The 11472-nt window shown below is 42.6% G+C and overlaps 1 protein-coding gene across 5 annotated transcripts in view; it reads left to right on the top strand.

Moving 5' to 3' along the window:
• Positions 1-9638, top strand: part of LOC117774860 (transcription factor COE1-A-like) — an 85784-nt gene extending 76146 nt beyond the window's left edge. For 2 of the 5 annotated variants that reach the window (XM_034607520.1, XM_034607523.1), the window contains exons 12-17: positions 1120-1185; positions 1289-1451; positions 1775-1957; positions 3333-3530; positions 4484-4552; positions 5899-9638. In XM_034607520.1, coding sequence (XP_034463411.1) covers positions 1120-1185; positions 1289-1451; positions 1775-1957; positions 3333-3530; positions 4484-4551 — 678 coding nt within the window. In that variant the 3' untranslated portion in view covers position 4552; positions 5899-9638. The remainder of the gene's footprint in view (positions 1-1119; positions 1186-1288; positions 1452-1774; positions 1958-3332; positions 3531-4483; positions 4553-5898) is intronic. The other 3 variants (XM_034607524.1, XM_034607525.1, XM_034607521.1) reach the window with 2 other exon arrangements.
• Positions 9639-11472: the final 1834 nt, after the last annotated feature.

The raw sequence follows: 11472 nt of genomic DNA on the forward strand, positions 1-11472 counted from the left end.
GATGGAGAGGCAATATGTTCCACCAGGCACAAACTCACAGGAGAGCGCACAGGCAGTCATCCATAAGTGTGTGTGTGCGTGTCACACAGTGCAGGTTAATACTGTGAAGCACAGAGTAATTTTCTCTCTGTCGCCGGGCGGCCTCACGCTGTGGAAACGACAACACATTAACTGTTAAACAAGACACCTTAGACCCCGGGGTGGGAGCCGAGCGAAAGAGGGAGAGATCGAGAGAGTGGGCGGGTGAGGAAGAGAGGAGAAACAATAAAGAGGCTGAGAAAAAAAGAGAGAGAACTGTTGATGTGTTTGTGGGTTTGGGGAAATAAGTGAGACAATTCCCAATGTGGAAGCAAAGCAGGGGGAAGGGAGTGGTGGCGAGAGAGGTGAAAATGGATCGAGGGAGCAGAGGAGCCTGGGTAGAGAACAGACAGAGATGAGAAAATTGAGGGGGAAGATTAAAACATAACTTCCAGGAATAATTAATAACACTTCCCATCACTGGAGGTGAATAGAAATGAAAGAACTGTCACAGTGGGGCACATCCAGGTCTTTTTGCGACTAAGTTCTTCACCTCTACCTCATTCTTTACTATAATAAAACACAACATAAGAAAATAAGAACTGTTGAAGCATTGTCACAGCAACAGAGCAGCTCAGGACAAAAACTGCCCACATGTGATCAGATCTGAACAGCAATGCACAGGAGAAGATCCCACTGAGCACTCCAGATTTACTTCAGAGTATATTTTAAATACCTGTCACTTCGAGATGTCCTGAAGACGCATAAAAGCACTTGACTTGACAGCAGATTATTTCCCTTTAAAGGGAGTGAAGAGCAATTTGTTTATCATGAATAGATGGTGAAACGGATGTCGGTTGATGGCGTGTTGGGGGGGGGGGAATGAGAGGAAAGAGAGATTGCACATTTTTTAAATCACTTTTGTGTCGTTCTTTGAAATCGGCCTGCATGTGTGTCTGAAAGCTGTATCTAACATATTGGTGAATTATAATTTAGATTATTCTGACCCCCAAGATGACATAAGAGGAAGAGCACAAGAAAGCTACTTGTGTTTTGGGCATGAAAACTGAACTCTTTTTCTTTTCCGTCATTTGTTCTCAGGAGGTTATTCTGAAGAGAGCAGCCGACCTGGTGGAAGCCCTCTATGGTTTGCCCCATAACAACCAGGTAATGAGCAGATATATACACGGAAAGAGGACGGAGTGTGAAAGCATGTATACGTTAGTTCTCATTTCAATAATTATTCTTTGGTTTTTCCCTAATCGTGCAGGAGATCATCCTGAAGCGTGCGGCGGACATCGCAGAGGCTCTCTACAGCGTTCCCCGAGGACACTCCCAGCTCTCCGGCTCCTCCCACAGCGGCATGATGGGGGTCAACTCTTTTGCAGGGCAGCTGTCCGTCAACGTCTCCGAACCTCAACAGGCCAATCAGGGTGAGACCTTGGATTTGCTCAATGCCAGTGCGATGACGTATTTACATGATATAAGGACCTTTATTAACACAGATACATAGAATTTGCTGATATATAAAATGCATTAATTGGGATGTGTTCTCAAGTAAGTAGTAATATGTTTCTTATATTTTTGTTCTTGTGCTATTTTGTGATTTTCTTATCTTGCCAAATAATCTTGCAGCTATTGTGAAATCCTGTGAAAACCTTTAGCTATTTGCCTAAAAAGGTTATAAAGTTGTCACTGTGCAGATGTTCCAGTGTTCTCACTTTGACCGTCTTCCTCTCCGCCCTGTGTCCTGCAGGTTTCGTGCGCAGCAGCAGTAGTGTGTCCCCTCACGGTTATGTGCCTAGCTCCACGCCCCAGCAGACCAGTTACACCTCAGTCACCAGCACCATGAACGGCTACGCTAACAACACAGGCATGACAAACCTGGGAGGCTCGCCCACTTTCCTCAACGGCTCTGCAGCCAACTCGCCTTATGCTAGTGAGTGTGCACATTCCCCCCCCGATACGCAAACATATACGTGTATGCACATCTTGAATACAGTTCCTACATTGTCGCTGAGAAGAACAAAACTTTGGTGTGCACGTGCACATACAAAGACTAAAATGGACATAAAGTGAAAGTCTCAGATCTGCTGTGTGGAGATTTCCCCCCCCTGGGGTTTTCTGTCTCTGTGTCTTCAAAAACAATCACTAACTCCCAGCCCATAGATCCATTTTGTCCTCCGTCTGTCTCCTCCCTTCTCCGCTTGCCGACTTTCATCTGACAGCCACACCTCTTTTCTCTCTGTTGGTTAATTGCATCTCTTTTCCTTTTGGCAGAAAGCGAGAGAGAGAGATAGGATAATGGATGAAGACAGAGAGACGTTTATTTGCTCAAATTTTTCACACTGATGATGCAGGTGGATGCGGATGTGGATGTTTGACTTGGGAGGAGTCGACTTAACTGAAAACCTTCATGTGTCGCTTCTCATCAAATGAACAAAGTGCCTTATTTACATAATAAACCACACAGACAAAACTATGTGGGCATGCAAACATTACACCCACATGTGATAGTGGGACAATGGAGAGTGATCTACTGTGGTGACAGCCTCTGCTACTCTTGGAGGGACAGATCTTTGATTGTGGCTCTGTGAGTTGTTGAACTATGCAAATCAAAAATAAATCATCCCACAAATGTTGGATGGGGTTGAGGTCAGGGCTCAGTTAGTGCTGTAAACTTGTGTCTAAACCATAGACTGTATATAAAGATGGACGACGCATCTCCACTTCCTCCCGTTGTACAAAAATGGAGCTAAAATATCCCAGATATGGGCGCCACCATCTTGGAATTGTGCAGTAGCGATGGGGAGAAGGAGCCGTGGCATCGAGGTCCCACTGACACCCATGCATGACCAATCACAAAAGTCATTCTCAACATTTCACCCCTTAAAAATTCACACTTGTCCCATCCACTAACATGGAGGAGGTGAGGTTTATGAGCGATACTGCAGCCGGCCACCGTGGGATTATTTGTCATTCATTTTTATACACAGTCTATAGTTGAAACACATTCTCAGACAGGAGTGTCCTTATATTTGTGGACATATAGTATATTCTCACTTGAAGCGTGTAATGTGCGTCAGTGTGATATATATCAGGAATTTATGTCTCACATAAAGTGGAGAATTTCTTATTTATCTGATGAAATTATAAATTCTTATTCAATAAATTAAGAATGAAATAAATCATTTCTCATCTTTATTTTCACCATTCATCTTCAATCCATCCCTCTCCTCTTTATCCCACAACTCTCCCTCTCTCTTTCTCTTTATTCCTCTCCTCTCTCCCAATGTTCATTTCTCCCGCTCCAGTTGTCCCATCCAGTCCCACCATGGCCTCCTCCACCGGCCTCCCCTCCAACTGCTCTTCCTCTTCTGGCGTCTTCTCCTTCTCTCCGGCCAACATGGTGTCGGCGGCCGTTAAGCAGAAGTCGGCCTTTGCTCCGGTGGTCAGGCCCTCCTCCTCCCCTCCGCCCTCATGCACCAGCGCCAACGGCAATGGGCTCCAAGGTAATTTACCATGACAGCAGCCAGTCAGCCAGAGGATGCTTGAAGGGAGGGTTCCCCCATGGAAACTCATCCGTCACGATCCTCCCAGTTATGTTTCACATCCTCCTCTTCCTCTTCTCACAGGACCTGATCAAATATGACCTAATATCACACAAGTTAGGAATTAACCTTTTTGACTTTGTGATCCTCTGCTTTGGCCACTATTCGATTCATATTTGTGTTATTTAGTGAAATGCCTCAACAGTTATTGAATAGACATCCATGAAATTTTCTACATGCATTCACATCCTCCTCACAGTGAAACATCCTCAGATTTTGTTTTCATTTGTCAAGGAGTTTGATTTATGACCAAAACACGCAGAACTAATAAAATTCCCAGAAGACTCAGGTATTCATTGTATTCATTTATGATTAATTAAGAGAACAAGTGCGAAACTTTTGAATCATCTGTCCATCACTGCAGAGTCGTGTCAGAGTTGCGACATCCGCTTGGACTAATGCGTGGTCATAGTTTGAACTATTGACATCTTAAACCAGTGTTTATAGTCATAGAGGACACACAACACACTGCTCAGTGTCGAAGTTTTGCACTGAAACGCCCAATCATCACCTTAACCTTTTCCCCACATCATTACACAAGAGCATCACGTTGCATTGACATTCAATACTTGTGACTGTTTCAGTATTTTTCTGGAAAGACGTGATTATTTGCCTATTTAATAACTGGAAGTTTGTGTGGTTAGGTCATTTTAGGCTTTTTAAATGAACTTTTTTTCTGTTGAGGACATTTTGTATCCACTCTCTTTTTGTATTGCTTCACCTTTTGGATGAACCAAATTTTTTTCTCTCCTCTCTTCTGTTTTCCTTCTCTATCTTGTAACCCTTCCTCTTGTTACTCCTCTGAACTTCCACCCTTCCCTTGTCATGTCTCGGTCCCCGTCTCTCTCTACCAGATCAGACATTTGTGGACTCTAGCAAGTACTCAACAGCCAGCTCTCTACAAGGCCTGGCCTTCACCTGAAGTATGTTCCTCAGCTCTTTCTTCGGTCCTCTCTGTTAACCACTCACATTTGCTCCTTCCGATAAACTGACCAATTCATTTAAGACTTTAAACATAACTCAATTCACTCATTTTCCTGCTTTTTCACCTCAACTTCTCCTTCACGTCGTCTGTCTTTCATTGTTCTCTCCTTCTTAACATCACTTCATCTTATGCCTGCGTTAAGTTTTCCATTCACCTCTCATCCCACAGCGCAGATCTGTTGCCTGGTAACTCCTCTCTGTCTTTCAATTGGCTGGGAAACAAAAGACAGGAAGTTGGATATTTACAGAAACCAAAAAAAGACATTTGGCACAGTGAATTTATTTCTCTGAGTTACTGACTTTGTTTAGATGTGTGTGTGTGAACATACGCTAGCTTGTGTGTTTGTGTGTGTGTGTGTGTGTGTGTGTGTGTGTGTGTGTGTGTGTGTGTGTGTGTGTGTGTGTGTGTGTGTGTGCGTGTGTGTGTGTGTGCGTGCGTGTGTGTGAAGCGAGAGAGTGAGTAAGAGAGAGCATGTGCGAGCGAGGGTGTGGGAACTCAAAGCTTAGCCTCAAAGCACAGCTGACATAAACACCACACACGCACACACACACACACACACAGTGCTTTCCTCTGTCACACACACTCTGTGATCACATGCTGGCAGCTTACTAGGGAGCGATCAACAATGACAGCTGTTCGACTCTCTTGACACTTTATACTGTCAGTATACCTGGCCGTGTTTTTTGGGGGGGTGGGGGTGGGCATAAAAACAGAAAAAAATAGAGGTTTGGCTGAAACATTCGCATTTGTAGAGTTTTGTCTAAACAAAATTATTTTCCTTTCGCAGTTTCCACTTCCCACGAAATATAAAACCATTTAATTATTTCTATGGTCTGTTGTTGTATTTTGTGTGTGTGTGTGTGTGCATGTGTGTGTCACTATGGGCTGGGCTCTGTGTTCACACCCATCCCTTGGGTTTAAATACAACACACACCATGATGCAATCTCTAAGGCACACACACACACACAAACATATACACAAACATATAGTAAAATACGCCAACTGTTCCGGCTCTGCGTTACATGTGCGTGTTTGTGTGTAAGCATCGTCTCTCACAGCCAACTCAAATGACGTGTCCTCGCTCAGTTTTACTGATTTATTCCTCTATTGATGTTTAAATGTCTCTGCAGTCACACAGCTGCACAGATGGGAAAACATATTGATGCATTTACGAGAGATTTTTTATTTTTTTTATGACGATGAAAATATTTGGCTGTGTTTAAAAAAAATTCTGTCTTTTTCTCCCTCCTCTCCCTCTGTTTATTTTTCTTTCCACCCGGCAGCAATCCCTGGAATGATTGTCCCACCCATGTAAAAGGTGTGAGTGCATGACTGTGTGTGTGCGTGTGTGTGTGCGTGTGTGTGTGTGTGTGTGTGTGCGTGTGCGTGTGCGTGTGTATGTGTGTGTGTGAGATGAACCAAGCACACTCGCACCGATCCTGGCGGAGGATTTCGGTGGGAGTCGGACTCCGGTCGGGGGATGGAAGCAGCCCTCCCTATCTGAAGGAACAAACCCAACTCAGGCCCTTTCTAACACGGAAAAAAACAAACAACTGCAAGGAAACAAATGTTTGCGAGGAAATAAGTTGTTTAGACTTTGTACACCTTGATGCTTTTATAGGAGAATGGCCACGCCTACATCATGACTCTCCATGGACACTGGAAGTGTATTTATTTTGGAGAGAATCCACTTCCTCCCTTGAGTGATTGTTGATTTGTTTTAATTTTTGTGCAGTTAACGTGTGATAATCATCTTCTAACTGTATAACCTACATGAGGGATTTTCTATTTATGAAGTTTGGTCGTTAATGAAGGATTATAATGTGAAGAATACCTAACGATGATGATGGTGTTGATGAGTACAAAACCGTGATGATGATGATGATGATGATGATGATGATGATGATGATGATGAAGAGGCTGCAGGGATTCATACAGGGTCAAATCCAGCCGACGCAGACAAGCCAAACCAGACACGCACACACTTTCACTCCTCTTTGCCAAATCCACACACAATCTTTCATCTACATTCAATCATTCAGCTTGATGGATTCAGATGCTTCCTGTCTGCGACTGATGCTGATGATGCTCCTGTGTGCTCATTTTGTAGAAAAAGTGCAAGTCTGCCTTTCAGCGAACACTCTGCAGAGAGAAAGAGAATTCAGTCACTCATCAAACCAAGAATAATTTTGTTTTGAACCATGCTAGATTCAAGAGAGAGACTAGAATGGCACTCAGTGGAGCACATACCTTCACCAAATGAAAACCACACTTAATTTCGCTGGATACTGATTTGTATTTGGATCCGCACCAAACTGCGCACACATAAATATCAGTACCCTAAACATGCCAGATTTTTCGATCACGCCTGATCTTTGTAGAAATCCATCCAAAAGTTTTTGCATAATCTTGCTTACAACACAACCAACAAATGGACCTGCAGGGGTGAAAACACAACCTCCTTGGTGATAGTTAGTTGGAAAAAGGCCATAAATTAATGACGCTCCAACCTAACACAGAGGTGTGTGATGAGTTGATGCCAACAGCAGCTTCACTGTCGAGGATTCGAACCAACAACTCTGCCAATGAGTCTGTCCATCGCTCCTGTGACCATTTGATTTGTTTTTAAGTTGGACGCAGCCATGGTGACCTCTAAGGGACATGTCTTAAAGACTGCTGCCATTTTGACTTAAGTTTTGCTGTGAGATTTGATTTCTTATGTATCTCATGTTTTTGTCTTAACTCCCTCTTTTGGTTTGCTGTGACTTACATTTTTTTGTTTTTTGTTTTTTTGTTGTGTGATTAGACAGCCAATCAGATTTGATTGTGTTACCTGCCCACTGATCTAGTGAGAACTAGCCAATGGTGTGTCTTAAATTCTGCGCTGCAAGAATTGTCGAGTCGTTAAATCTTCCACTGAGTCAAAAAAAAATACTTTCTTTAACTGAGGTACAATGGCTTCAAATCTGCCCCACTTAACTTTGCATTTAAAGGAGACATAGTTTGCCTTTTTTAGTTTTTCTTTCCTCTAGTGTGTTATATAGATTTTTTTTGCTTATGTAAAAGGTGAAAAAGTTAAAAAGCCAAAAGTTCACCGTAGTCTGCGAGTGGTGGCTGATAGCAATGCTGCTGATCCTGGCTGCACAGAGAGAGAGAGAGGGGGAGCCGGAAGCTTCTCAGGCTTCTTAAAGGCAGGTGCCAGGTAAGGAGGGCAGACTGGGGAAGGAGGAGCTCCAGGTTGACTGGAAAACATGACAGAACAAGTTTTGGGACATTACACCAACTGACCAATCAGGGCAGAGTGAGCTTTATTGGGAGGGGGTCTTAAAGACACAGGAGCTAAAACCAAGTATCTGAGACAGGCTGAACAGAGGAGCTGCAGCAACTGTCAGTACGAGGAAAGTAATTCGTTTTCTAAACATTGTTACTAAGTAATTCAATTTATTAACCTCAATAAAAGCATAATATGTCTCCTTTAAACCATAATTACATCCCACTTTTGCACATATTTTCTTAAGAAGTAAAGACTCCATGTCCACATGGGACAGTTTTTGCAGCGCAGGACCGAGCAACATGTCTTAAATTAGCAGTGTGTGGAAAGTCCCTGATGGTTTGTTGTGAACGTCACTGCTCCCTCAGCCCTGCAGTCTGAGCTTGCACCTCACTGTGTGTGATTCTATAGTCTTAACGCTTTTAATTTGTGTTCTCTTCATTTTGCCAAAGCCCTTATTCTGAGATGTTGATGCTCAAACAGTCTTATGCCACAGTTTCCCTGCTGTTCTACACGTGTTTTCTTGTCACAAGCAGTATAAGCCAATAATGTTATTTTATGTACAACTGTCTGTTTAAGAGCGTCAGGTTTCAGATTTGCCACAACGAGAAACCATTTAAAAGGGAATTTTACTGGACAGAAAACCTAACTAGACCCAAACTAAAATTTCAGATTTAAGCTAAATGAGTGAAAAACACCCTCTCAGCCAGAAGTCAGTAGCCTCAGACCGACTGGCGGCAGTATTCAAGAACTTGGTTGAAAGAACAGGAACATTATCAACTATGACAAATGCCAGAAATCAACTAAAACCCCGAAAACTCACGTCCTTCATTATGTTCTCGTGTTCTGATTTGTTGTTTTTTTAATGTCAGAGGACCTGAATGTTATTTGATTTTATATAACATCGTCTGTTTATTAAAAGCCAAACTTCCACTGCTCATTTCAATCAAACTAAAAGAAGCCATGGTGTATTTTTTTTTTTTTAAATCATTTCTAAGTTATGAAAGTTTCATTTTGTATCATCAATGTTAAAGTCTGCATATTTCTGTTGCATTATCTCGACGTAGCATTTACAAATTTGTCAATATGATTGTCTGTGTTTGTCTTTCATGGAATGATGAAGAAAGAAAGAGATGGATGGAACAAATGTCTCTTTCTCTCTCCCTTCTCCTGCTCCAGTCAGGTTTTCTGTCCTCTCTCTGCTCCCGTCCTCTCTTCATTTCCCTCCCCCACCTTGTTTTGATTGCGCTATTAATACTCTGTATGTTTGCCTTCTGCTTTTTCTTTTCCTTCACTTTTCCTTTAAAAAAAATGAGCCACCTATTTATTTTATCTCAAACATGGGTCTGGAGACCACTCTTCTGTTGGTGAGCGTGTGTGAGCGTGTGTGAGTGTCATCATTTTTCCCTTAAAAAGAAAAATGTGATGTTTTAATTAAAGTTGAAGGATGTTTTTTTTGTTTTTTTTTGTGTTTGTATATTACATAGTTTAAATACCTGTACAGGAAGAAGTGAATAGAGGGTTTGGCTTAATGAAGTATGATGAAGCACTTGTCAAACAACAGTGAACACATTCATCGCGGCTTGTCTGGATTCAGTGGCGGTCATCATTCACACACACGTTATCAGCAGTATCGGTGTGGAAGTACAGAGGAAACTACTGTAAAGATGATAATGTTGATTTTTTATTATTATTTTGAACTTTGAAGTGTAAAGTAACTTTTTGACTCGTCACTATATTTAATTAAAGTTCTTTCTTCTCTGTGAAAAGGCGTCTTTTTTTCTTTTTCTTGCTTTGTTTGCGAATCACTGTCACTCAAACAACAGAATACAGCAGAGGGGAAATCTAAAGTGAGGCGGCGACAAGCAAGGGAGGTTTCTAGTCGTCCTCTTTAGGAGCCAGTAGAGCGTCGATGAATCATCAGGTTGATTTGGTCCAGCCACCAGTCTCCTGTTTCTCTTGCCTGGTTTCCATCTCTTGTACTTGATTTGTGTTTGGGCTCATTTCTCAAGGCGTTTTCAGATATGAGCTCCAGAAACTTGGGCCTGGACTTTTTCAGGATTTTGCCTTTCACATTTTAAGAACGCAGCTTGATAGTCCATGTTACACGGGTTCGCAAAATCAGGAAAATGTCCTGTTTTCAGCTAGAGGGAGACCAGGGGTGTCACACCTCAGTAGAGCAGGCAGGAGGCATGACATGACAGTTTACAGCACATCACCAAAACCTCTCGAATCTCGTTGTCTTTCCACGTTGACATCTTCATCGTTTTCTTCTACGTGTATAGCTCCTCTTTTTTTTATCCTGAGAAATGTCTATTCTTTTGCTACCCTCTTTTCTTAGGAACGTTATCAACACGTCCACTTACCCGATATCAATTTTCTGTACATTTTCCTGTTCTATTTCCTATGGGCTCACTTATCCTTCTCCAGAGATTTCACTTGGGGCTGTTTAGGAAAAATTCAGAAAAAGAAATCACTTCTCAGATGTCTGATCAGTCGAGTCCTCACACTCAAGACATCTCACGTTAACAAGCAGTTTTTAGATTTACTGACCATCAGCAGCCAGCTTAGCTTCATCACTGCAGACGTCCTGCTCTCAGACACATGGTTACTCAACGTCCAGCTCTAAACAAGATGTAACGCCATCACCAGCAAGCCAAGACAAACAGTTTGTATATTAGGAGTTTCCTTTCTACTCTTAGAGGCACCACCTCCCTGCACCTGAACCTTAACTCAGACCAGTTTGCTCACTGAACACATGTAGTTCACAGCCCCAGACGGTTACAACAGGAGGTTCAGGGCTCAGGCCGAGAGCTTCACCAAGGACAGGCCCCATCCAGGTCACAGCCTCCTTGCAGCCTCCCATCACGAATGCTCTGCCAGATCCTCAGGTCACAAACCAAAGGTTTTGGGGTCCCCCCCCCCAGGCAGTCTGAGGATTGAATCAACCAATGTTAAATTGCACAGACTTAAGTTCCTGTGTCTGATTCTGTCAATTTCTGATTTTGGTGTCTTCATTTTTGCTGAGTAAAATTTCAACCTCCCAGACTTTGTCACCTTTCATCCAGATTAGTGCCGTTCAAAGTGTTTTCAAGCTGTAGGATTGCAACATAAATAAAAGTGAAATACACAGATTGAAATGTGACTCATCACCCATCACTGACCTCCTCTATTCAAATGCTCTATTCCAGTAAAACCAGAGAGGTCCTTGTGGGTTAAAGTGTTACTCAATCTTTTATTTCTTTTTTATTTCTCCATTCTTCTGTCACATCAACTTGTTTCTGTGTCCAACAGCTCTGATGTTGAGCAAGGCTACCAGCACTGCCAACTATAGAGTTTGTGCCCATGTTTGTGTGTTTGTGTGTGTGTGTGTGTGTCCATAAACAATACAAATTCTCTACTGAGACCCGTTTCTGTAATGAGACAGATGGGCCCTGCCTGGAGTTTGCTATCAGCTCGACCACAGGCAGTGTGTGCTTGTGTGTGTCAGTGTGTGTGTGAGGTGTTATATTTCTATTCCTATAGCCTGCAGGCTTAATCAAAGAGAAGCCACAGATGTCTTATTGACACCAATTAGTTTCTCATG

This window comes from Hippoglossus hippoglossus, chromosome 14 (genome assembly GCF_009819705.1).
Source record: "Hippoglossus hippoglossus isolate fHipHip1 chromosome 14, fHipHip1.pri, whole genome shotgun sequence".
NCBI classification, from domain to species: Eukaryota; Metazoa; Chordata; class Actinopteri; order Pleuronectiformes; family Pleuronectidae; genus Hippoglossus; species Hippoglossus hippoglossus.